Source organism: Drosophila yakuba, chromosome 2L, assembly GCF_016746365.2.
Source record: "Drosophila yakuba strain Tai18E2 chromosome 2L, Prin_Dyak_Tai18E2_2.1, whole genome shotgun sequence".
Lineage (NCBI taxonomy): Eukaryota > Metazoa > Arthropoda > Insecta > Diptera > Drosophilidae > Drosophila > Drosophila yakuba.
This window is the reverse complement of record NC_052527.2, coordinates 2,333,815-2,358,856: the sequence shown is the minus strand read 5'-3', so window position 1 is coordinate 2,358,856 and position 25,042 is coordinate 2,333,815. Positions and strand designations below refer to the sequence as shown.

The following is a 25,042-nucleotide window of genomic DNA, read 5'->3' as shown; positions in this document are numbered from 1 at the left end:
GTAGTGTGCTCTGCTAGCTTTCACTCTTTGTTTTCTAAATGTGTTTTAAAAATGTTTCGAATGCTGTCGTTGGTTTTCTCCAGTTTCCTTTTGTTCGTTTGCCCGTTTGGTCTGTGTAAACACTTTTTCCCTGACCCCTGACCCCTGGAATATTTATTAAAGCAATCTGTGCTGCCGGCAGATTTATTTAAGCGTATTTGTCTTGCAATTTATACACATCGCGTTGCATTTTTATTCCCCGAACTTTTGTTTCGCATTTGTTTCGCTCGGTTTCGATGGCCATCTGGCAAGCGATTTAACAAACGTAAATTGAATCTGAATTGGTTATTTATACGTTTATCTGCGAACATTCACTGGCTGAGGTGAAGTTGGTGAACACATTGTTTTGATTGCTGTAACTGTCCTTGGCCACTCACGTTTGCGATTTGAATAATTAATTCAATTGTTTGGCTTTGGTCAAGGATAACCACATTGTGTAGCATAAGCTTGGTCAATTTTGTGGGAATACTTTGATGATTAAGTATAGTCTATCCCTCGAAAGTGGAGTCTAGGGAGCTGCCAGCCTTTAACCAAAAACTAATTCATTAATATTGTCAAATTCTCTCATCGGGGAACTGCCTTATTTTTCCGGTTTATTTTTCCTTCGTTTTCATTCTCACATCTTGTGCTTGGCTTTGGCTGCCATCAAAAATCAATATGAGCATGAAATATGCCCTGGCAATGCTCATAAGCCCAAAATGTGGTCTTCTCTGCTCGGCTAATCCTGTGCACTACTTTCGTTTGCTTTCCGCATGGGGAAAAGTGCTCCACTTCGAGGGGGAGCTCCTTGCCCAGCCCCCAGCCCCCAAAACCAGTAACCAGTTTCGCCAGAAAATCACGACGCCGCAAATGCAATAAAACCAGCCAGCACACAAATGTAACATAAACAACACAAAGGGTTTTCCAGGGGCGTGGCTTTCAGGGGGGCGTAGGCAGTAGGCATCGGCATGGATACATCGATTATACAAGTGGCTGGAAACCAAGCCGAGCAGTGGGCGGAGATAACTCCGATGGCTCCTTCTATACAGACACACACACACGCACTTACTGTGCGAAAATCGAGGGAGCAAAAATGTTGCATACTGCCAGGCGCCCAAAACATTCTCAACATTTTTCGTAGTGGTAATAAAAGTTTTTATCGCTTTAAATGAAAATTTTTCGCTTCCGCAATGTGAATTTTCGTTTTTCCTGCCCGCATCTCTCCGTTTCATTCGCACTGTATGTTTATTATTGCACTTGCCTGATGTTTTCTTCTTTTTTGTTTTTATATTTCTGGTTTAACACTCGCATTTAGTGGGCGTGGCTCATTGGTGTCGGTGTCTTTGGCTACAATTGTAATTAAAATTGTGCAACTTAAGTGAATGCCTCGGCAATATATTTATGTGGGCGACTGTAATTGCATACACGTCGTCTTCGTCGAGGAGTAAAGTGTTTGCATTTGCAAATGAGCAGAAAATTAAGTTAATTTAAATGCAACTCGCCTACCCAGGCAGCTGCAAATTCGAGCTGGCGCTGGAAATTCGTTCATATTTGCTTAAGTTTAATGGGAAAATGCAAATTATCATGTATGCTAGGCAGAAGATTTGGAATATAAATTATGTGGAGGAGACGCAAGTACAAAGAATAGCAAATAATATTTATTATACATTTTGACTTAGCTCATCGACATAGAAATGCTTTCTTAAAGATTTTCCTAGCTTTTCGGTGAGTTTTCCCATTGCTTGTTACTTTATAATAATCAGGCTTTAATCTAGACGTTGGCATTAATTGCTTAAAACTTTCCTTTGACTCTTAATCAATAAGGCCTTGAAATGATTGCCAATTAGCTTTTCTGTCCCGTCGATATCACGTCGCAGCAATTAAATTAGTAGATGAAAATCGTTTCCCTTTTGTCTTTTGCGATGTCAAAGCGTTTAACTTTGTAGCAGCGAAGGGAGCATAAAAATGAAACCCGCTCAAAGGAATTTTTCGCTCGCAAGTCGACGCGATGTGAGGCAAGTTAATTAACCATGGAAGCTCGGTTGCGAGTGTGCGAGAGCAGGAAAAGCGGGGGGTAAACGGGGAAACTCGTGGGGCTGGGAAAGCGGGGAAAACCACCAAACTGTGCTGCTGTTGCTGCTGCTGCTGCTGGCGATGTTGTCGGTGGTGTTTTCGGTGGCGAATGGCGGTGGCTGTCGGCAGCTGACCAAATGAAGAGCTGACCAAGTCGCAGGGACGCCTTTTGTGCGGCTTGTTAGGTTCTGCAGTGACAAGTTGGCGGTGGCAAGTGGAAATTGGGCGGGGAAATGGTATGGGTTGGGGGGTCGGGAAAATCGACAATGTTCTGGACAATCGTTTGCGGTTTGAATGGCATTTCCACTAAAGGCTTCTGTCAATCCCCCCCTCCCATGTGCGACTGCTTTTTGCTTTGATTCTGGCGCATTCTTTGGGGAACCACTGAAATGCGTTTTAATCAATGGTCGACTTTGCGGCGGAAGTGTGCGGTAATTTATTGGCCATGCATTTAATATTTATAGCTGAAACTTACCAGCTCTAATGTTAAATTCATGAGCTCTTATAAAACACATTTGTTTCCATTGTGGCAAAATTACACCATTAATATGTGCTTTATAGGAGCAAAATTACACCATTAATATGTGCTTTATATGAGCTTAAACTAGCTGCTTCTTTGCTGCATTTAATTAATATTGCACCAAAAATTCATCAGATTTTCCAGTGAACATAATTTTCCCTTTTAAAGCCCTCTGTGAGAACTGCATCTTTCGGCTTGGCAAACCTTTTTACACCTCGCAAAGTGTAATCCCGGCCAGAGCTGTGCTTATGCATTTCCTCAACTGCGGAAAATCTTGCCATTTGACTGCGGAGATTTCCTTGACTTATGGCCCATCGGACCCTCGTTGGCAGTTGGCAGTTGGCCATTTGCGAACGCAACCACATGGCTAAGATGTCAGGCCTCCGCGCAGTGAAAAGCGCTGGCCATTTCCACTGAAAAGCGGGGCTTCCCAGCCATTGACTCACACACAAACACATACACACAGGCTGGCATGAGGGGAAAATGGAAAATGGAGACAGGGGCGGAAAAACTGGAGAGGAGGGGCGCGTCAATGTCCCTCGTGTAACTTTTCATTTCGCTGAGTTCTTAATTAAATTATGAATTATGCACAGTTAGTTAAATAGACGAAAGCTCGTCCGCTGCGTTTTTGCTGCCTTATTTATTCATTTATTCCTTTTTTTTGTTCTTTAAGATTTAGCAGAGCTTACATTGAAGACGGATTTACCAGCGGGTGTGGGAATGTGTATAATGTGTACATATAAAGGTAAACAGAGCTTTTTTACATTTTAGCTTTATGTTTGTTTGCCTCGTAAATGGCATTACTAACCCAAATACTTTGTTATTGGCGGTGTCTGTGTGTCTGTGTGAGGGGCATAAATAAGTCGCTTATTTATTGCACGTACGTAGGAAAAACGCCACCATACACGACCTTAAATGGGCACAAAGTGAAAGTGTCTGCCCTTTTCCTCCGCTTTCACTCGTATCGAGTTTCCTTCTTCGACGCGAAAGAATCAGAGAATCCTCCGCACTTTTATTCACACCCTGGTATTTGTAATTTTGGGCTTGGCGCATAAAAGTGCGTAATAAAATTGCATGAATCTGTCGTTATTTATGACCACAACGTGTACAAATATTAATGGCAATAAAGTGCGAAAAGGTTGGAAGTTCAAGTGTATTTTAAGTTCTTCCCTGACCTTATTGTTTACCATAACGACTGAAAGTTACTATAGCCACTGAAAGTTTCCAGTTAGCAGATAAATTCATTATGATTAAATGATGGACCGTTGCTAAGCCATAAATAAACAAATCTTTGCGTTCCGAGCCCGAAAATCAACCAAATATTTACTACAAAGTTAACCTGCCACTTCTGTTTCCCTTGAGCAAATAATTCGCCAACTAAACTCGAAGCTTTTAGCGTTTCACCCACTGAAAATGAGAAGAAATTAGGAATTTAAATTTTGCGTGATTTAAGCACCAGATGCGACGCCGAAAGGTGAACAACAATGCAGCCAATGGAAAATTCGCCAAGTGCTCAGCATTGGCATGCTTCTGCTGCACTGAGAAAAATTTGATAAAAGTAGTTCATGCAGTTAAACTAAGACTAAGTTTAAGGCCCACTTGATTCTTGACTGTGCTTTCAAGCCAGAGAACACCCTTTTTTTTTAAAGCATCCCTTTTTCGCTCTGTGCATCAGCATCCTGGCTGTTTGAAAGAGTGTGTCTCCCGGCGTTTTTCGGATGTGCCACCAACTTCAAAATAAGTATGTTTTATGCTGTGCCGCAGAATAGCAACAACGTTCAGTAACAACAACCAGCCACAACAACACTTCGTTGTTCACTGCGGAAGCGGAAACTTCAAAGCGCAAACACTTGGCTTTGTGAAGCTGTCGAGGGGCTGAAGGGGGAAATCCAACCGAAGTGGCGGGAAACCAAGGACGAGGGGGCACGGCTCTTGGGGAGCGGAAAATGGAGGTGAGGCAACTACAGCATGCGGCACACCAGAAGCACACCTTCAGCCAGAGGCGCATCAAATAGGGGGCGATGCTTTTCCATCTTATACATAAAAAGTATCTACAAAATGGAGTTACCTAAAAATGTATTATAGCTACATTCAAAGTTAATGAAGGCTATCAGATTTTTCATGACCTTTTGAGGTAATGCCTTCAAATGGTGTCTTATTACATTATTTCGTGAGCTGTCACGATTGTTTCGACCGGAAACGAAAACCCCCCTAAAAGATTTTCGCGCACGCAGGTGCCTTTCGTCCCGGAAAACTCTGCGTATCGCGTGTGTGAGTTGTGTGTCTTGTGAATTAATTCACGCATTGCGGGGAGTTTTGAGTTTCTCTTTGGGGCCAAAGGAAGGCTCGCCTGCAAAGTTGTCAACTCGGATTATTTCATTTGGACAGCCCTTCAGGATTTTCAACTTTGTCGTTATTGTCGCCGTTTTGTTATTAATTCACTGAACACTTGTTGTAGCTGCTGCTGCTGCTGTTGCTGTTGCTGGAATTGTTGTTTCTTATTGTTCCAAATGTAATTTATATCCTGCGTCACCAGCTGCGGACGTAACAAAACAAAAGAATTCCGGAAAAAGGACGTGAAGGACCCAGCAAAGGGGAAAAGCACAGGACAATAAAATTTTGAGCAATTTCTACTGTCAGTTGCTGCCGTTAAATTTACTTACTGGCAGGTACTGCCAACTGCCTTTCCACTCGCACTTAATTATTCACTTGTGTTTTTTAAGGGAAATTCAAATTCAAGTTAAAGTTTTTGTAAGCAAGGCCTTAAACTCAAATAAATTACTTTTCTTTGGGATGTATTTGATTTCAGGACAATCTGAACAATTCTCAACTCTTTTCTTTGACTGCGTTGAGTGAAAGGACTTCCCAAAAAAATGAAACCTTCCTTTCACACATTTTTTTCGCTTCTGCATTTTAGAAATACCTTATGGCATGAAATACCCTATTCCTTACTTTTGTATCCCTCACAAAATGCGTAAACTTAACTTGATTTCAGACAATTTTTTCGTACTTTTTCTTGATGTGCCTTTCTATGTTTTCGTTGGCCAAACAATTCCTTTTGAAGGTCCTGGCCAAGTGCTTTGCTAGAAAAAAATACGTTGGGGCGAGGATGCAAGTTGTAATTTCATTTCTCGCAACTCTTTGAGATTTTCCCGGACATTTTTTCCATGTGTGTTTGGGGGGCGTGTTTAATTCAAGTTGGCAAACAACATAGAGATAAAGTTTGCTTGGATTTCACCGAAATTGTTGCTGTTATGGCCCATTTTTCCCTCCACCTCTGGTTACTTTCTTTTTGGAGTCTCCCAAGTCCTGTTGTCGTTTCCTTTATTGCATTTGTTATCCTGCTTGTTACCCACGAGTTTTTTTTGAGACTTTAAGCGAAATTCAACAATTTATTTCGTCCATTTTACTTGGCCAGCTTATTTTGATTATTCATGACCCAAAGTAAAACCAATTTAACTTTTTGCTCATCAGTTAAGCAAACTTAATTTGTTTGAATATCACTTTCACAAAATATTCAATATTTATTTTTGCTCTAGATAATAATCCATTTTAATATTGGCAGTTTTCATGTAGATTGCATTTAATTCCAATCTAAATTTAAATCCTCTGTTAGGTTATTCTAATTACATATTTTCTCTGCTAAACTTGCAAATAACTTTGAGAATTAGTTTTGCAGGCTTTTAACTTTAAAGAGGCTGAAACTTGTTGAGAAAGTGAAGTTTGCAAAAGGCCATTCCACAAGTTTTCATGCTCAAAGGACATTGAATATTTATGAATGAAAACGAGGTCCTCACATTTATGTATTTCATTTATCTGAAACACCTCACAAACACATTTATTAACTATTATTTTTTAATTGCCAACTGAAAAAGCAATTTAAATAATTTTTCTTATTTGGGAAACCCTTTTCAGAAATTATCTACTAAATCTGTCACAGAAGTTTTCATGAATAGTTCTCTCTCACTGTTTTGGCAAGTTTGCTCAGTTTGCCAAGTAAACATTTCAATTTTGAACAAGTGCCACGCCCACTAATTGGGTCAAGAGGGGCGAAAAGGAAGAGTTGCAATAAATTACAGCCTTTCGGCCATTTCTGCTTGTTTGTGGAGTGTCAACTCTGCGTTCTGGCGTATCTTTTTCGATCTTGAAATGCGGCATTGGGCAAAAGAAAGGCGGTTGCCAAGGCAGTTAAAGGGCTTACATTCTGGCATTTGGGGCTATCAAAAATGAATTTCGTTAGCCGCCACACTTATCAGTTAGCCAAATTTTCGGGCTTCGCTGTCAAAATGTTGATTGCCACATACCAAGTCAGTTTATGGTCATTATCCTTGTGTTATCCCAAGTGTGTGGGCAGCGGGGGGTTCCCCCTGTTTTTCCGCTTTTCCGCTTGCTGTGTGTTCCTTTGGCTTTTTTTGTTGTTTTATGGTCACGTCATCGATTAGCAATGTGTTGCCATGGCATCTTCCACTTTGCAGCAGCACAACACAAAACACCCAGGGAACGGGGGCGGAAAACCACAAAAACTAGCACGACTAACTCCCTTGAAAATCCGTAAAAGTCCTGACCGCAAGAGTTGTAAACAAGCAAAATCCGTTCGTTATTTGATTTTTTGTTTATGTTTTTAAATCCTGCCTCGGCTACTACGGTATATCCTTGCGTTTTTACACGAAATCGCACACACTGTTTCTCTGTTTCTCTGTTTTGCACACCGTTGCACTTGATGGACCTTTTCTACTGCGGGACTCCCCGAATTAACTGATGAGTGTGAACTGATCCTTGGGGGACTGCGACTGGAACACGACCGTCTGCTCGCACGGCTCGCCGTCAACTGGTTCGCCTCGAGCTTCCTTAGAGCCGTCGTTCCCGGAAAGCCGAGTCCGCCGAACCGAGCGGGGAAATTCCGTCGTGAATAATGCATTTTCCACTTTACGACGGCAGAATTTCCCTCGCTCTCTCTTTGGCCAGCGCTTTTGCTCTCTCTTTCTTGTTTTGGGCAATTTGGTGGCGTTCAGTTTTCCGATTTTTCCTTTCAGCCAGGTGGTGGATTCGCATTTTGCCGGTTTGTTTACGTTTTTGTGTGTTGGCCCGCTTTCTTTTAAGCCGGCTTTCTTCGTTGGCCAACATATGACTGCTCCTTTTTGGGGTGGCTCTCCTACGAATAGAATTTAATTGATTGGGGAGCTTTACTTTGGTCAGAGGGTGCGGTTTTGGTAAGTCCCAATATTCCAAACACGCCAACAAGGGTTGGTAATCATTTTCTTGGCCGAGGGAGACTTGAGTAAACACACTAGCCACCGCTGTCCAAATAATAATTTAAATATACAAAATTAAAAAAAATCTACTGTAAATTAGTTCAATTTAATGTTTTTTCTTTTCACCTATTTCAACTTAAATTTACCAGTATTGTGCTGCTAAAATCGAAAAGCTCTTAAATACACTTCACCCAAGACCAGCCAATAATGATGACAAATATGGCAAAGCAACTCCTTGTTAGTCCTTTCCATGACCCCTCACCTTTGCCCTCTCAACCACAGAAACTGTTCACCGCCTGAATGTGCCAGGCAAACCGCTTTTGGTCGCAACTTCGTCTGCTTTCGGCTTATTTACAACAATTTTTCGTTACGTTTCGTTTCGTTTCAGGCCTGGCCAAAAGCCACAAGCACCAAAGGCAGCTGGCCAACGGGGACGAGCAGAGTGGCACAATAGACAAAGTGTATCAATTATAATACGGGCACAAGGCGAAGGATCCCCAGCCGGGGGCCAAAGGAAGGGGAGCCGGTATCCAGTAGCCAGTAGCCAGGAGCCGGAAAACAGAGTCCAGGAGTTGAAGCTAACACAAAGAGAAAAGGGAATAAAGGTATTACCTTACTTGGTTTTTATAAAAATGTTGCATTATACTTTCCTCTTCGATCGCAAGTTAAAAGTTACAATATTAAATTATAGTGTATCTACATTGTGAAAAGTATTTTGTTGCAATCCTTTAGTTCCTGCAGTGAATCGTTGACTTTAAATTAACTTTAAGTGAATGAAAGACTTCTGAACAATATGACTCTTGTATTCTGATATCCTTTTCTGCAACTGTAGAGTCAACCACACTCACAGAGCCATGTTGGCTACGACAAGTACAACCACAATTACCTCGGATCCGGGCATCCTCTGTTTTCATCACTGCAACGTGAAAGTTTTCTGCTTCACTTTGCCGCACACTTGTCCCCATTGCAATGCCCCACTGGACGCGGATGTGAATGCGGATACGGATGGGGATGCAGATGTGGATGCGGATCCGAGTGCGCAACTAGACAGGGCCATGCCACGCCACCTCCTACTGCCCTTCCGCCTGCCATATCCTTTTGTGCGGGCCACGCAGCATCCGTGCGCCATTGTCCTGCGTCCCTCCGCCGGCGATTTCCTCAAGTGAGTATGGGTGCAACCCTTCTAAAAACCCATTTGCTGCAGCTGGTGACATTCAAATCCAGCAGCAAATCAACGAAATGTTTTTATTAGTTTCAATGTGCATTTCAAACTGGAGTGTCGTCGCTATCGAAATCATTTACACACCCAGTTTGTTTAAAGTACGAAATCACGCTGCATTATACAAAACTTACATATGTCCTATAGTTTATTCGAAATTAAAAAAAATTTAAATGGCCATAAGCCAAGTCAGTCTGTTCCAAGCGGCTGGCCAACGCTTATTTCGCAGCAGAACCATCTCTAAAATTCGCAGCGAACAAATTTGTGCAAATATCTGTTGGACATATTTTTTGCTTTTGCTTTTTGGTGTATCTTTTATGGCTGGAATATATTTTTGATGCGCTGTGTTTCCGCAGCGATTACAGCAACGCCACCGATTTGCATATCGCAGTGACCACATCCGGCGGCGACATCGTGGAGTTCGATCGCTTTGGCCTGCGCCGCCATCGGCGGGATGATAATCCTCCGGAGTGGCGTCAGTCGCTGATGGTGGGCGATGTGCCGGAGCCGTGGCACGATTTCTGGGACGAGGTCCTGCAGCAGGTGAGTGCGGAATACGAAATTATAGGGTGCCCCAATTTGTATTGGGGTTTCTAAGTTTTATAAAGCAAATACATAGATATAGATAGAGAGATATGCTGCGCATCAATGCAAATGCCAAGCCACTCATCGCTCCTTTGGACATTCGCATTCACAGATCTGCGCCCAATCGGTGCGGTGGTCCATTGCCAGCTATGCGGAGGAGAGCCACAACTGCTACGCCTTCGTCCTGGCCTTCCTGCAGGCCCTCGGCCACGCCCACCTGAGCGAGGCCGCCCGCAGCAAGACCGCCTTCTGCGAGCAGTGCATCGTTCCAAGGACGACGACGGCGGGCAAGTACATCTCGCTGTATCGCAAAATCCGCAGGAGCGGCATCTACGTCCATCGCCAGCAGGCCAAAAACCGCAGTAAGCCAGCATCCGCAACAACTCCTCTAAGTTCCTACGCCGCGGATTCGTGCGATGGCCTTGGCAGCAGCAAAAAGGTCTCAAAGAAAGGATACTCCAGCAGCAGTATTACAGGACTTGCCACACGCCCACGACCCACGCTCTGCACCATCGAAGAGTAATTAATCTATTAGAGCGAAATTGTGTATGCAACTTTACGAAGACTTAATCGTAGTTAAATTTAATAAATGAATAACAACAGTTGTACCTTAAATTTCAATTAAAAAGGGAATTGATTCTTTGGAAACAAATTGCTTTGGCGTAGGAAATTCTTAAATATTATTGGAATGTTATGAAAATTGTGTAAATATGGCAAAGCCTTCGCTCAGCCCAAGTCTTTGGTAGTTCAGTGGTGCGGTTTTAAAGTTCGTGATATAAGTAAATATATTACGAAGTATATCATGCTGGGCGTGCGACATTCTCCCTGAACAAATTGTTGTAGTTGCCAGGGGGATTGTAGTTGCACACAACATAGATGGTATTGCCCCTGAAGAAAATGTTTAGTCAACAATTTAATTATAAAGTTTAGAACTTACCTCTTGGCAAAACCCACGCCCAACTCGGTGGAGCTCTTCCAGACCACCTGAGTGAAATGGCCCGTGTTTCCTTGAAACGTCGAATGATTCCAATTGTAGTGTCGAATCTCTTCGTACCAGGATCTTACGGCATCGGCACCTTTCAGATTTCCACCGGAGGCCATGTAAATGTTCTCACCATATCCACTGTTCTGGCGATGTTCCATGCGATTTCTGGACAGCAAATACTGCATGGGTGGAATGTCATTTTAATGGTGCTCTCAATTAGTTAACGATCTAAAGAGCACTCACACTGGCCCATTCCGTGGCCAACTGATTCAGTTTGGGGCTTAAAGTCAGGGGTTGAGCACCGTGCTTGGCCCGATATGAATTGTGGGCTTGAAGAACTTCTTGCTCGAACTGAGAATGGAAATTTAAATAATAAACACAAGGATGTATGCAACTTATTTAATTTAAGGTAAGAAGCTAAAGGATAATAGATTGCTTCTTACTTGCTGAACGCTCATTATTTAAATTAAAATTTCAGTTGCGCTGCCAACTGAACTGACTTTGGAAACTGACATCGTGTCCGGATCGACGAGCCCCTTTATACCCATTTTCTTATCAGTTGGCCCGAGTTTTGCGAAAGCAATTGTGACAAATGCTGACTAAGCCATGGGGATAATGTGCCACAAATAATCACAAATCGTATAAGATGTTGGTCGTTTCCCCTAAAGAAGTGAAGCATACAAAAAAAGCTTCAGCTGTTTTATAACAAAAATGATCGTAGTATGATGATTAAGATGCCTTTACTGAATGAAGCACCTTAAAAATTTATTTGATAACAAAATGGTTATCTCTGCAAAGCTACAGACAAACAATATAAATTAAACCAATAATGAATAATTCTTAATTGCCCTTTTAGCGATAAGAATATAACCTGAACCAATGTTAAAATAGCATTTGTTTTGAATTTAATGACTTTGCCATTATAGCAGTTACCATTAACCTCTGTAGTCAGATTTTTCAAATAGATTTTAAATGGAATTTTCTTGACAAACTCATTCAGCTGCCCGGAGGTGGCTGCCTCATCCAGATTCCATATCCACGGCTCGGCTTTTGTGGCTGCCACTAGCGCCTGCCTCATTAATGAACGCAATATCCCAGACAGCGGCAAGTGACAGGACAGGAAACGGAAACGGGAACGAGGACGAGGGAGAAGGAGAAGGGCACGAACGGTACTCTTGGTTATGCAAAACTGTCATGAATCGGGAAAATGTAATTACATTCTCGTTGATGACGTTGATGAGCAGCCACGGACTGAGGCTCAGGCTCAGTCTCAGCTACAACCTCAGCTTTAGCGATAGTCTCAGTCTCAGTTTCAGTCTCGGAGTCGACATTTCATCTTGGATGGAGCGCAATACGTGCATATAAATTGTATAATGTCGCATCGGCCAACTTTGGCGACACGTAATTTCGAAGCAAATAAGTTTGCTGCCGGCGTCGTGGCAAAGTTTTGCTACCTGCGAACTTGCCACCTGCCACCTGCCACCCACTTCCTAATACGTTGTTTACTCGCCGGGCAGCCAGATCGGTTGTCATTATTGAATTCAACAGTTGCGACGACTGCCGCAGGAAATGACACGGGCTGACTTGACACCGCCACTGAGACACTGCTCCAAATGATAATGAGGGGGTTAGAATTCGCAAAATTGATACACAGGAAAAAATAAAATAAATAATAATAAATGGGAAATAAAAAGTACATTTAACGTGATTATAAGTTTCATATATTTAACCAGGTTTAGATGTACTTTTTTTACCCGTTGCAAATGAAAATATTTTTTCACGTGGCATTCAGTTCTTTATTCAATCATAAGTTGATGTGGTATCAATGAACGGAAATGTTATTTAATGCATGCCGACACGTTCTTGGACTTTTTGTTGACAGACCCCGAGAGATAATGGCCCGATTGAAAGCCATATCCATCAGCCTTGACTCACCATGGCTCATAAAAGTGGGCCAATGTGTCTTTGCGAAATCCCGCGTTTTTTCTCCAAGGTGCATGAGAGTAGTGGGTGTGACTGGTTGGTAATTCAGTTTGTACTTTTTCACGCCACACTTGCGATGAGTCAAAAAGAATTTTCAAATCACGGTGGCTGTTTCTAGCCCTTTCAGAAAACGACGTTATTAAATGAGTCAAGCACCCGCAGAATCGATCACATGAACTGTCGCCAAGGGGCTCAGTTTTGTCTGGGTTATGGTTGTTATCTGATTAAAATGTATAAGTAGACGTTCAGCAGAAACATGCAAGCACGGGCAAAATCAAATCGAAGGAAAAGGACCTTGAGCGGCATTTAGAACCATTGTTTTCTATGCTCTTCGCCATTCCCCTTTTGTATTCCGCTTGGCACTTAGCAATTTGGCGAACTTTGTACCCCAGATTTTGACCAAGTTCCGAGCTGCAAGCTGGCGAACTGGCAAACAATTCAGACCCGGCGTCATGGCGATGATGTAGATGTCTTTCTATGGCTGCACCAAACCAATCTGCTTCTTATGTTCCGAAACGCCCGCGTTGCTTGCTCCATTTGACACGTTTTCAACGCCGTGGAAATGGGGGATGGGAAATGGCGATGGAAAATGGGGAAAATGCGGGCTAAAAGCATTGAAAATCTCAACTAATGTCAAATGCTTTGTTGTCGAAAATCCAGCTGGGAAGCATGCGGAACCCGAGCTGGGCGAATTGAAGGTTTCCCCGTTGACACTTTTAATTTAGTAGTGGGGTATTTATCAATCGGACGTATTAATAACTAGCAATGCATCAGAGACGCAAGATAAATGCATTTTCTTTGTGATCCAGCTGCTGATTTCGGGAAATCTCCTTGTGCAGCAGCGTATCCATCTATCTATATAAAGTTAGCTAAGGTTCGCGATAAGCTGCTACACAAAGCCCTGTCAAGTATCCACTCAATGTCGAGTGACGGACAAATATTTGCAAACTGTCAACGATTTGCACTGATTTTGATAAGACCGACAAAAGTTGGTGAGTGGTGTTAACGAAGTGCGATAAGCGTGGGAAAAAGGGGCGGCAATTAAACAAGTTGTTACTCACTGATTTTTGTGACTGACAAGTGTTATTGATAAGCTTGTTAATATACCGATAAGATACTTCGTAATTTATAGATATTCATTTACATTTACCTTAAGTTTTTCTTACGAAATTTAAATGATTTTGTATCAAAACTATTCAATTAAATGTTGAATGCTGTGCGCCATTCCAAATACCCACAAAAATGAGGCACTCGCCGTGGAAAATTCAGTGACACTTGAGTTTCCCGAGCCGTTTACTTTGCACTTGCCATCTCTTTCTACTTAAATCGTGCTCTCTCTCGCTCTCTCTCTGCGTTTTATTCAACGCGGTGTCCAAAAGGAGGCGCATAAAAAATGTATTCACACAAATTTCTTGTGTCAACTTGAAGTTTTTAGCGAATTAGCAATTTGTGCAGCGGTCGCAGCGGAAAATTTATACCAAATTGCAAATTCGTGTTGACTTTGTTTCAGTAAATTTTCCACCTCCGTTTTTTTTTTCTGCTGAAGTAGAGCTTTTCGTTTCAATCCTCGTCCACTTTTTCCCCAATTTCTTTTTTCTTCGTGTTGACTTAATGGAAATGTAAATAAAAGTGAAGTTGATGCGGATGAAGTCCGGTCTGCATTTGACTGATAAGTTTTCTACGTATTTAAAACTTATATATAGTTGTGGAAGGAGAATAAATTCGAGCTCGATTGCTGGATTAATTGTCAACTCATCTGTCTTCATTTGTCGGTTGTGGGATTGTGAGATCTGTGCATTTTAAGTGGTTAATTTAAAAAACACATAACTGAAAATGATGAGCGCCATTTAACTGTCGCTGACAGCTGTTTGTATTTTGTGATTTCGTGTCGATGGCTTTATTGCTGAATATCGCGCATACGCAACGTTGCCGTAGAATGTCATTTACCTAGCTAGGGTTTCTTCTTTTAGCTTCCAGCCTCTTGTTTTTAATACTTTATATTCGTTCTGTATATTCAGTATGTGTTCTCAAGAAGAATGTTCTTGTAACAAACTGGGATATTATGTGTACTCTATCTCTATCAATTGTGAATAAGCGTGGGAAAATGATTACAATTATAACATCGTTCAATTTGGCGATAAGACACTTGTGCAATCACATTATGATAAGAATACCTTATCTGGCCTCAACATTTTCTGCGTTAGCTAGCTATGTGAGTCCATTACCATTCGTCTTGGTTCTCGATTTTCATTACTTATCTCCATGGGGAATGTTGCCTTTATGCCTGAAAGGCTTTTTGGTACAAACCCATATTGCAAACCTATACAAGGATACTATGTGTATCCTGTGCCTCTATCAGGGACCACAAATTGCAACTGCTGCTATTAAATGCCACAACTTTCGATTCCGCAAGCCAACAGGCGTACTGGCATCCTTGCATGTCCGAGTCCTTGGGAAAATGTCTAGATGGAGTGCTGCTCAAGCATGTTGCAATAAAACTAAATCGAATTCAAACACAAAGTTCATTTACAGTTCATCAACTCGGTCTAGCTCCATTTCGACGGGGTGAAGGCAAACAAAATGTGGCCGACGGAAACTTCTAAACTTGGCTTTTATGCTAAATTAAATGTGCTTGCGCCCAGAGTACTTGGCTGCTTTGCAAGTCGAAAGTCCGAAAGTCGTTGGCTTATAGGCGTTTATGTGTTAAATTGACTCGTTAGTTTGGGCGGCTCAGGTGGGTGCTGCTCCAATCTCGAATTGGCCCCAAGTCAAAATTGATTATTTTGATTTATGCAAAGAATTTCCCATTAGCTGATGATGGCTCATTGATACACATTTATTGTGGGTTAACCTGCACTATACGATGCACTGAAAGCATCTGCGGTTTGGCATTTTCGGCGCCAGTTTTCGGTTATCGGGTTGACACAGAAAAATCAACCGAAAATACCACGGGAAATTGCCATTGATTTCGATAAATTTTCAATGGCTTTTTTGGCCGCCGGAATATTGCTAATTGCGTGTGTAAAGCGCATTTATTTTTTGCGAACCGGCCAACCCCGATGTTATGCATTAAATAAATTTGCTGATAATTTGATTTTCCACAAAAACGGTTTGCCACGTGTTTAGCATACTTTTGTGGGTTGAGTGGACAAATGGAAAATTTGCAGCTGCTGAAAGTGCACAATTGGCAAATGCCCTTGCTGCGATTTATCCAACGCCAGTCCAAAGGTCACTCCGTTTGACTTATTTGCGCTCGACTGGCGACTGAAAATCGTTTTAAGTGAACACCGAAATGCGAAGGAATTTCTGCGAGAACGCGTTGAAGCGGAAAATGCCGCTCAAGCTGAGTAACTGGATTTGTTGACAGCCCGGGAAAATGCTAGGTTACAGTCTGAACACTTTCAGGAAAACCCAGTGGAAATGCACACATTTCAAGTCACTCCAGTAGTAAAACGTAATAATAATATAGTAATAAAAAGGGAGGTTTCATTATCATCATAATCCTTTTAAAGGTTAGAATTATTTGAATGAGAAGGAAAAGTCCTTGATATTTAAATTTCAAAGTATTCAAGACAGTTTTAATAAATATTCGGCTTTAAAAAATGTTGTAATTACTTGAGCCAGCCCATCTACATCTCGACTCTTGATGTCGGTTTGCTGGCAACTTGCGTGCTAATTTCCTGCTGCCGAATTCACTTGACATTTCCACCAATGCCGAAGATTTGCATATCTTGTGAGCCGCAGCATGTGAAATGCAAGTTAGGATTTTGGGTAAAATCCCCAAACCTAGTCGCACTAGTCGCATTTTCAACTGTTGCCGGAGCCCCATGATGTATCCACTTCGCATCGTCTATACGTTTTGACAGCTGCTCCTCGAGTTGCTGCTTCTGCGGTTGCCGAGTTTGGCTTTTGACTCGAGCAGACATTTTGGCCTGGCAAATTACCAGAAAAGGAGACGGAGACGAAGACACTTGCCAGGAGGAGTGGTGAGGATGCTGGGTAAAACAACCCACTGCCTTGTGGGTAGATAAGGAATTTTCATCACTTAATTGACATGTCGGGGAATTGCGGAGCGCCTTGTCTGGAATGGAGATTAGTTGCAGTTTAAGTTTAACCAACGAACATCCATTAATCGAGATGGGACATCCACGTTGAAATCAACGCCATTCCGAAATCGATCGTTACTCGTGGTAATATTACCATATTTTCTAACGTCCACTATATAACCCAAGCAAAATCTTCTAACTTTTAGCCTAAGAAGCACAGTGCCTGTGTTGCTATCCACTTGGCTCCTGCCAGATTCCTAATTGTTTCGTGTGCATCTGCCAATTAGACTCAGCCAGAAGAATTTTCGGGTTAACCAGCACAAGAAAAGTGAAACCCATTTGGCCATTGACGCAAAACGTCACTTGCCGTTGTCAGCCCGAATCTCCATCCTCATCCTCATCCTCATCCTCATCCACTCTGTATCCTTTTTCAGCTCTTCCCATCAGCAGTGCGTCATAAGCGGGTTATGGAATTTTCATTTCAAGCCGAGAAGACGACCTGCAAATGGCAAAAGGATCTGGTGAGTGGCAGTGGGCTTTCCTAGGCACAGATGCCAATTTCTGGCATCTGCACATGCTGCACATTTGCTGCGTTACAATGAGAGTTGGAAAGTCAATCTCTGGGCTTTGTGGCTTAGGTATTGGATAGCTAATTGAATTCCCTGAGCATAAGAAGGCTCTGTGTTTGGAAAAGACACATTTTTGGTGGTATTCAGTGAATACTTCTATGGCATCTCGAACTAGTTTCCAGTTGACCTTGATTTAGCGGGGGGTCCACTCATCGCACTCCTCGCGAGTCAATTTAATTGGAAGCGGGCACAAACTGTTTGCTGGCGTTACCCTTTTGACATTTAATTAATATGCAAATGCCGCCTCGATGCCGCATTTCAATCCCGCATCCCAGCCCAGCCCAACCCATGTGCACAGCATCATCTGGCACTTTTAGCAGCTCCTGACTCCACATGCGATGGCCACTTGCTCGCCTCCTCGGCGAAGGAGGATGAGAGGGCACTAGCCGACCCGATTCGCTGGCAGCGTAAACAAACCGAGAAGGAATTAGAAAGGCAGCTTTGTCATTCCGCCGGCGTCGCAGATTTCGTGCCGAGCTTCAATTGCCGGATGAGTATGAGTATGAGGAGGTTGAGGTTGAGGTTCAGGAAGAGGATGAGCCCCCAAGAGCTCAGTGGCATCCTTGACATCCTTCGGGTGTCCCACAGGAATGCCCGCTCGGAATTTACGAGCCGCTCGAGATTAGCTTTTCCCTGGCTGTTTGCTTTAATTGCGCCCATAGACAGCGGGCAAAGGGGGCGTGGCCGAGTGTAGTCGCGTCAGCAAATTCCCCTCCATGTACTGCGCATTCCACATACGCCGTGTGCGCCCGAGGAGATGCCCCAAGATTCGGTGTCGCTGCATTGTAAATATTGCATTGGGCAGGCTCAAATAAACACACTTATCGCATCGCGTGGGGAGTCGTAAATGTATATGTTTGCCCCTATATGTATCGGTGATGCATAAATTGTTGGCTCCCCAATCGCGTGTGTGTTCGTCTGTTTGCGTGTGTGTGTGTGCCACCATTTTATATCTTATTTATTTCAATTTTTTTTTTTTTTGCACATTCGTTGGCGCGACGTGTGTCGAATGTGCGGCACATTTTATTCGAATGTTTTCAGTTCGGTTGTGGCCTCTTATTTTTATCATCCTTCGGGAAGCAATTTAAAATATTGCACACTCCTCTTGCAGCTGCACTTTTTTTTCGGTTTTTGCATTTTTCCATTTTATATCTTATTTTCTGCCTTGGCCATTGACGTGGCCGTTGAGTTGAGTGATTGCAATAAATTATTACCGAAAGTTTATCACGTTCAATGGAGCACAGATTTTTCTTAAGGAAGACAGGGTAGAAATTGAAGCGAAAAAATTAATTTCAGATTGCGAATATTCAATTTGACAAGTTAAAAAAATGTGTTTATTTATATTTGTTTATTTGACAAAATGGTTGTACTGTTTCGGCTCCGATTTCATCTGCGCATTACTTCCAATTATCAAGACATCACTTCTTCTTGCCTTTGGAGGAACGCTGCCTTTGCAACTTTTTCCACTCCCGTTTCAAAACCTTAACCTCCTCCTGGGCCACAAATGAAAGGACACTGGGTGAGACGAAGTCGTCCTTGCAGCCAAAGAACTTCTGCACATCCTTGATCTCGAAGCCCTCGAGAAAAGCGACCGATTCCATTACCAGAAGAGCCACTGACAACATAAGTGGATTGATCTTCTTCACCAGCCAATCGAGCTCGTCACTCAGCCAATTTTGCACAGTTCTGCATGCCGAGTCCACCAAGGATTGCAGGATGGCAAACGTGGGCAGCCAAATGACCAGCAGTGCCACCTGGGCAGCCAGACAAAGGAGCGGCACCTCGAGAATTGCTCCCATTTGGCCTTCTGGTAGAATTGAGCCGCGCTTCGACTTTAATTTATGCAGGTACATTATGAGGATGATCAGAAACATGGTCGATTCCGTGCCGGCTTCCACGGGATTGTAAAATAGTCCTGTGCAGTGGCAAAATACCGAAATGAACATGGCAACCATAAACGATGCTTCCATTTTGTCGCATATAGAAAATATTCGATATGTAAAAACCTAAGAATTTTTAAACAACTTTTTCCGATTGCTTCAAGAGGACTACAACTTTTTAAAAATGTGTTTGAATTTTAAGGCATGACTAGCTCTCACTCTTGAAGTTTGTTAAACATTTTAAAATTCCTATACTTATACATAGTAGGCTATGAAATTCTAGGTCGTCAGCAATTTAGGAGCAGGAATCAGTCTTGCAACTATTTTCGTGGCGAAAAGTAATCCGGAAAAATCGAAGAATAATTTTTTTCCCCTACTATTTCAAAGAAGAACGCAAAATGCCAGTCCGTTCAAAGTTACAACCGATAAGAAAGCGCGTAAGTAAGGTTCTGAATTCCGGAATACTTAAAACAGAACACATTTTTGCAGAGGACGACCATAGGTGGAGCCAACCCTTTGCCTGCTCACGTTTTAGAGAAAATCAAGCAGCGCAATTTCTCCGAGAACATTGGTAACATTGGTAACCAAGTGCAGATCAGACGTCCTGCAAATAGTCAAATGCTTGTGGACAGGAGCAATTCTCGTGACTGGAATGACAGCAATTCCAGGGGGCAATTGAATTTGAGTTGTGTGACTCCACCGCCACCCGAGAATCTCAATTGGGGTTCCAGTTTCGGACGCTCCTTAAGCCAGGAGTTGTTCAATGAGTCCAATACGCGTATGCCGAATGACAATTTCCAGCAGGGAAATCCCAATCCAAGTGGTTTTCGCACTATGGAGGATTCGTATTATCGCAACGTTCAGGCAGCTCAACCTCGCATGGATACGGGACGCACCATTAATGAATCCCAATCCCAATCCCAAATTGGCAATACACATCCTCGCATGAACATGGATCGCAACAATTATGAACTCCAATTCGGAAATAGCCATGCTCGCATGAATATGGATCACAACAATTATGAAGCCCAATTTGGCAATAGCCAAATAAATTTGGATCACAACTATTGTGAAACCCAGTTTGGTAATAGCCATCCTCGCATGAATTTGGATCGCAACAATTGTGAACCCCAATTTGTTAATAAGCCCACTCGCATGAATATGGATCGCGATGAGGGTTTCAATACAAGCGGCTATCGGCGTTTCGAATCGGACATCTTGGAACCACCATCTCAATTCAAGAATCCCAGGGCCGAATTCGAACGCCGAGGAGTTAGTCATGATGGCAATAAACATGCTGAACGTGAGCCAGTCGCACGAAGTACTCAGATATTGGACAAGATGTTCACCATTGGGGGCTTAAAAATGCCCTACGTGACCAATTTGGTCAACGAACCTTATGCATCGGACATGAGATCATATGCAGCGCGCTTTTTCAAGAAATCGCCCGACTATTTAATACGCCAGAATAAGTCCAAGGAGGTGCCCCTAGTTCAGCACATCTACAACGATATGATGGATATCACCGAACTGAGCGATGATATGGAAGGCCGTCTCCACACCCGTTTTCGCGACAGTCTGTCCCTTGAGTGGACGAAGATCTATCGGGGCAGGAACTACCGGTCCTGGGAGGGTTGGTGGAAGGACTTCCGGAACATCGATGTGGACATCTACGAGCAGCTGAAGAACTTCGATTGCTTCAATGTGAAGTACAACTTCATGATGCCTGCAGGTGATGCCGCTGCCAGCAAACTGATCAAGCTGGTCACCATCGCACTTGAAAAGAATCGTAACGACTATCTGGGGAACATGAAGATCGTATACGCCATGATGGACCGCCATGTCCTGGGAAACCTGTCCATGGAAGCCACTGCTCAGCTGCAGGACATCATCCGATCGGTGCCCAATCACCTGTGGATCTTCAAGCTGCGCTGCATGATCTACGTGTGGTACAACTACAGCCAGGTGATGAAGTCCAAGGACACCGGCGATAAGAACTACCAGATGGTCCTCAAGCAGTGGAAGAGCCCCGTCATTCACTGGATAGCCAAGCAGGCCTTCTTCGAGCTGAAGAACATCAGCAAGTCGGAGTTTCCCCAATATCGCGAGCTCTACGGCGCGGCCAGCAAGGTTGCCAAAAAAACCTAATTTTCCCATTGCCTCTTGGTTTATATAAATAAACATATAAATATTATTTAATACATTCAATTTGATGGGGGCCAATCGAAACCATAATATTTCCAACGAAAGTAAAGCATCCAGGAAAAACCACCTTACGTCAAGTGAATCTATATTCCGAGACTGGGCGCAATTTATACAGCTCCACTTGCATAAAGTTGTTTAATTTGTTATACCCAAAGTGCACCTGAGCCTCTGGGCTGAGAGGCAAAACCAGAAAAAGATAAATATATATAAAAACAGATGGAAAAACGGGCAAAGGCAAATGAATAAACCAACAGCGCCGGAAAATGACGATACAAGCGAAAAGGAAGGCTACGGAAAAATGCAAAGCGCTACTGCATATTAATCCGACAGAGTATTTCACTCAACCTCAAACTCATCCGTACAGGGTGTCCTGGCTACCAAGGATGTGGCACTTGCGACTAATCAATAAAGCATTTAATTTCCAAAACCAGCACTTGTATGTAAACTAAGTAGTAACAATAAATTCAAGAAACCAATTACAAATTCCCCTGCTCTTCCCACTACTCATGCAAATGGGAAGGTGGGCAAATATTTCTCCCTGTGTAGCCAGGGCCATCGGGACACGTTGCGAAAGGACACGCTGTCTGCGAGAATGGCGACCGCGAAAGACATTTATTGTATCCTTAGCGCGGCTGACAGACGCGTGCTGAGACGATGATGAATTTGCTGCCGCCGATGGCTCCGGCCTCCCATCTCCCACCTCCCTGCTCCCCCGCCACTGTGCCACCCCCCGCTCCTTGCACGCCCCAAAAAATGATGCGAATCGTTGGGGGCACAAAGTGAAAAACTCGGCTGGCAGCCAGCGAAGCGGCAGAAATGACGACAGACAGCCTTTGGGACAGACGAGCAAGTGACGAAAAAAATGCAAATAAAATGCCGGCTTATTGAGTCAGTGGTGCTGGTGGTGGTGGTGGTGCTGCTGCTGATGGTGGTGCTACTGCTGATGGTGGTGCAACAGAGAAAGGAGACAGGAGAAGGTCCGTGGCGAACAAGACACTTTTTAGTTGATTGAAAAAGGTGATGTCAAGGTTTTCCTTTTTCCTATTTTATTCTTTGTTGACCTTTTTCAGTTAAATATGATAGAAGTTTTTCACTTTGATAGCAAAATGCGGCGGGTCTGCTGGGCATTAAGTTGAGTAGAGCGAAAAGTGGCTTGTAATCTAGAAAAATAATTTATTTAAAATATGTACATCAGATGATGATACTTAGATTAAAGTTCTAATAATATGACTTCCCTTACCCAACAACATTCTCATCCGTATCATTTATCACGATGAGATAGGTTCAAAAGGCAAAAGCACGCTCATCCAGAAATAAACGCACAGCCGGAGGATTGTAATGAAATACCAAAAAGGCCCCAACAAAAAGGCGTCAGGTGCAGACAAACACATTCACACCCCACATACACACACAGAGACACATACACAGACACCCAGACAGACAGAGAGACAGGCACTGGGGTCCTGGAACGCAGTGGGGTATCCTGTTTGCGCATTTATCCTGCCCAGAGGCTCATCTCTACAGGCCCACGCTGTAATATTTAATTTAAAATTGTAGCCCCCGGGAATTTTTGCTTATGACTTTGCGAGCGCAAGCGGGCGTCAAATGAAAAAGTGTCACACTTAAGCAGATCCCCGGTATCGAAGTGTCTTACTCAAGGACCTTAAGTTGCCCCAAATCAGATTGCATTGCAGTCGGGGGCAGGAAGCGATTTTGGTGGCTTTGTGCCGTGTCTCATCGCTTCTGACACTTAAGGTGCGATTGAGGGTATATTTAGCTTCGGAGAGCTACTGGGATTTTGTGAATAACCTTACTCAATGCAAATTGGTGACGAAAGTAGTCACATGTCCTTTTAAAGTTGCGTAAATTAGTTTACATACTGTACAGCTTGGAAATCACGTAAATTTGCACCCAAAAGATTGATTTACAAGCCTACAGCGCTATGGCTTCATCAGGAAATTTTAATTTTTATTTAATGAGGGTTAATTTAGCGATCTCCTCCAACGGCAGACATGATTATTGTGCCCTTTAAAGCGGCTTTGCTGTCGAGGCTTTTTCGTCACACACGGCAATTAATTAAAATTCAATTAAGAACAAAGCTGACACGTGCACAGCCACAGCATTGCTCAATCATAATTTGAATTTGGCCAGGACGAGATTATCCAGCATAGAGAGCAGGAGCAGGAGACCAGGACATTTTGATGCGTGCGTGTGCTCCTTGCTAATTGCAAATGAAATACGATTCTCATTAACTGGTCCTGGCTCGTAATTCACTTACTCGAATTTGCCACTTGAAATCGGAGCACTCGGGATCGTATGGTAGATGATGGTATGTTGGTTCTGTTGATCTCATTATCACCTTGCGGCATTGTTGAAATATTTGCAGGAGTGGCCAAATACGGCCAATGATTCGTTGATTAACAAATTATGATTTATTAAATGGCGTTATGCAAATGCACTAAATGCAGTGAGGATGCAGTGAATGCAGGATGCGAGAGGTGACAAAACGGAGGAAGTGCCAGATGAATGATAAACTGACCAGGCATATTTATTAAAAAAATCAATTAATTGGCAATTAATTACGGATTCATTAAACGAGTCAAATATCATCAGAATAAAATATATTTGCGCGCACTTAAATCGCTCGAATGTCAATTTCAAAGTATTTTTCAGGCAGCAGAAACAAGCGAACATTTTAAAGCTGAATGTATGAATGTCGAAAGGAGCCAAGCGAATTCAATGTGATTTATGACGAACCGAATTGTATGCATAAATAACGCACTCGAAATATTATTAAATGCGAAGGGCAAACTTGTTTTCATAAATATCAAATTACAGTGCAGCATATTAGCAGCATATTTGCCATTAAGCAAATACTCGAATCGCCAAACAGAGCGGCCAAATTGCTTTGTGCGCCGAAAACATGTTTTTGTTCCACCTGACTTTGTAGCCACTAAAAAGTGGAAAAAGTGTTTGCAGCTTGCATATTGCAGATTGCAAAAACATTTGTAAATATTTCAGCTTTAGTTTCGGGAGCGAGAGTCAACATTCAAACAGGATCAAGGACACTGACTCCGAGTCCTGTTGCATTTGAATTCGGCTATTTGTGTTCACTATGCATAACTATTTATTCAACAAATATGCAATAAAATGCATAGTCGTCGCAGTCCGCATTTTCCCGCCCATTTTCAGCCGCATTTAACGCAGTTAGAAGCGCATTTTCCACATTTTGAATTCTCCGGCATTGCATGACAAATTGCATTTGAGGTTTTTCACATGGACATTGATTTAATTACCAAATGAATTTCCTTGCCGGCCAGAAGTCGAATAAGAAGTTTCATTTCCCCCAAGTCTGGCCAGCAAATTGCATATGCATTGCCCAAATCCTTTTACGTTTGTCTGTATGTCTGGCTGTCAGCTCGTTTGAGTAATTTCATTATGAGTTTTAAGACTTTTAATTAATTTAAAAAGTGAACAATTTTGCACTCTTTTTCATAACAACTCCGGCTGGCCGGAGTCCGTAGTCCAGAGTCCGTAGCCCGTAGTCGTCAGTAGTCCGGCTTTTGTGCGGCTGAGTCTGGACGAACCGGAAGAGTGGCATAATTTCCGCACCGCCTCGAACTTGATGCAAACATTTCATCTGCATT

General features: G+C 42.8%; 4 protein-coding genes across 6 annotated transcripts in view; 2 read left to right on the top strand and 2 right to left on the bottom strand.

Moving 5' to 3' along the window:
• The window catches only part of LOC6526551 (MKRN2 opposite strand protein), a 52,437-nt gene extending 42,142 nt beyond the window's left edge, over nt 1-10,295 (top strand). For 2 of the 3 annotated variants that reach the window (XM_015197824.3, XM_002087625.3), the window contains 4 exons: nt 8,252-8,468; nt 8,696-9,025; nt 9,439-9,625; nt 9,780-10,295. In XM_015197824.3, coding sequence (XP_015053310.1) covers nt 8,718-9,025; nt 9,439-9,625; nt 9,780-10,190 — 906 coding nt within the window. In that variant the 5' untranslated portion in view covers nt 8,252-8,468; nt 8,696-8,717 and the 3' untranslated portion in view covers nt 10,191-10,295. Of the gene's footprint in view, nt 1-3,338; nt 3,357-8,251; nt 8,469-8,695; nt 9,026-9,438; nt 9,626-9,779 lie in introns of those variants that run through there. The other variant, XM_039370724.1, reaches the window with a different exon arrangement.
• Nucleotides 10,210-11,188, bottom strand: LOC6526550 (Golgi-associated plant pathogenesis-related protein 1). Its single transcript, XM_002087624.3, has 4 exons — nt 11,096-11,188; nt 10,896-11,003; nt 10,605-10,831; nt 10,210-10,555 (listed from the first exon to the last, which is right to left on the bottom strand). The coding sequence occupies exons 1-4, from the start codon at nt 11,108-11,110 to the stop codon at nt 10,468-10,470; spliced, it is 438 nt and encodes a 145-aa protein (XP_002087660.1). The 5' UTR covers nt 11,111-11,188; the 3' UTR covers nt 10,210-10,467.
• Nucleotides 11,189-18,600: 7,412 nt separating this feature from the next.
• Nucleotides 18,601-19,394, bottom strand: LOC6526549. The gene has a single exon (XM_002087623.4). It carries the CDS (start codon nt 19,278-19,280, stop codon nt 18,729-18,731), a length of 552 nt encoding a protein of 183 aa, XP_002087659.1. The 5' UTR covers nt 19,281-19,394; the 3' UTR covers nt 18,601-18,728.
• Nucleotides 19,395-19,464: 70 nt separating this feature from the next.
• On the top strand, nt 19,465-21,871 carry LOC6526548. The gene is made up of 2 exons (XM_002087622.3): nt 19,465-19,627; nt 19,680-21,871. Exons 1-2 carry the CDS (start codon nt 19,589-19,591, stop codon nt 21,336-21,338), a joined length of 1,698 nt encoding a protein of 565 aa, XP_002087658.2. The 5' UTR covers nt 19,465-19,588; the 3' UTR covers nt 21,339-21,871.
• Nucleotides 21,872-25,042: the final 3,171 nt, after the last annotated feature.

Excerpts from the sequence above, each read along its gene's own strand:
- LOC6526550 (XM_002087624.3), bottom strand. Across the intron at positions 10,832-10,895 it reads TGGCCACGGAATGGGCCAGT|TATTTGCTGTCCAGAAATCG; the intron begins GTGAGTGCTCTT and ends CCACCCATGCAG. Across the intron at positions 10,556-10,604 it reads GGCGTGGGTTTTGCCAAGAG|GGGCAATACCATCTATGTTG; the intron begins GTAAGTTCTAAA and ends CATTTTCTTCAG.
- LOC6526549 (XM_002087623.4), bottom strand. The coding sequence starts at position 19,280 with ATGGAAGCATCGTTTATGGTTGCCATGTTCATTTCGGTATTTTGCCAC.
- LOC6526548 (XM_002087622.3), top strand. The coding sequence starts at position 19,589 with ATGCCAGTCCGTTCAAAGTTACAACCGATAAGAAAGCGC. Across the intron at positions 19,628-19,679 it reads TACAACCGATAAGAAAGCGC|AGGACGACCATAGGTGGAGC; the intron begins GTAAGTAAGGTT and ends ACATTTTTGCAG.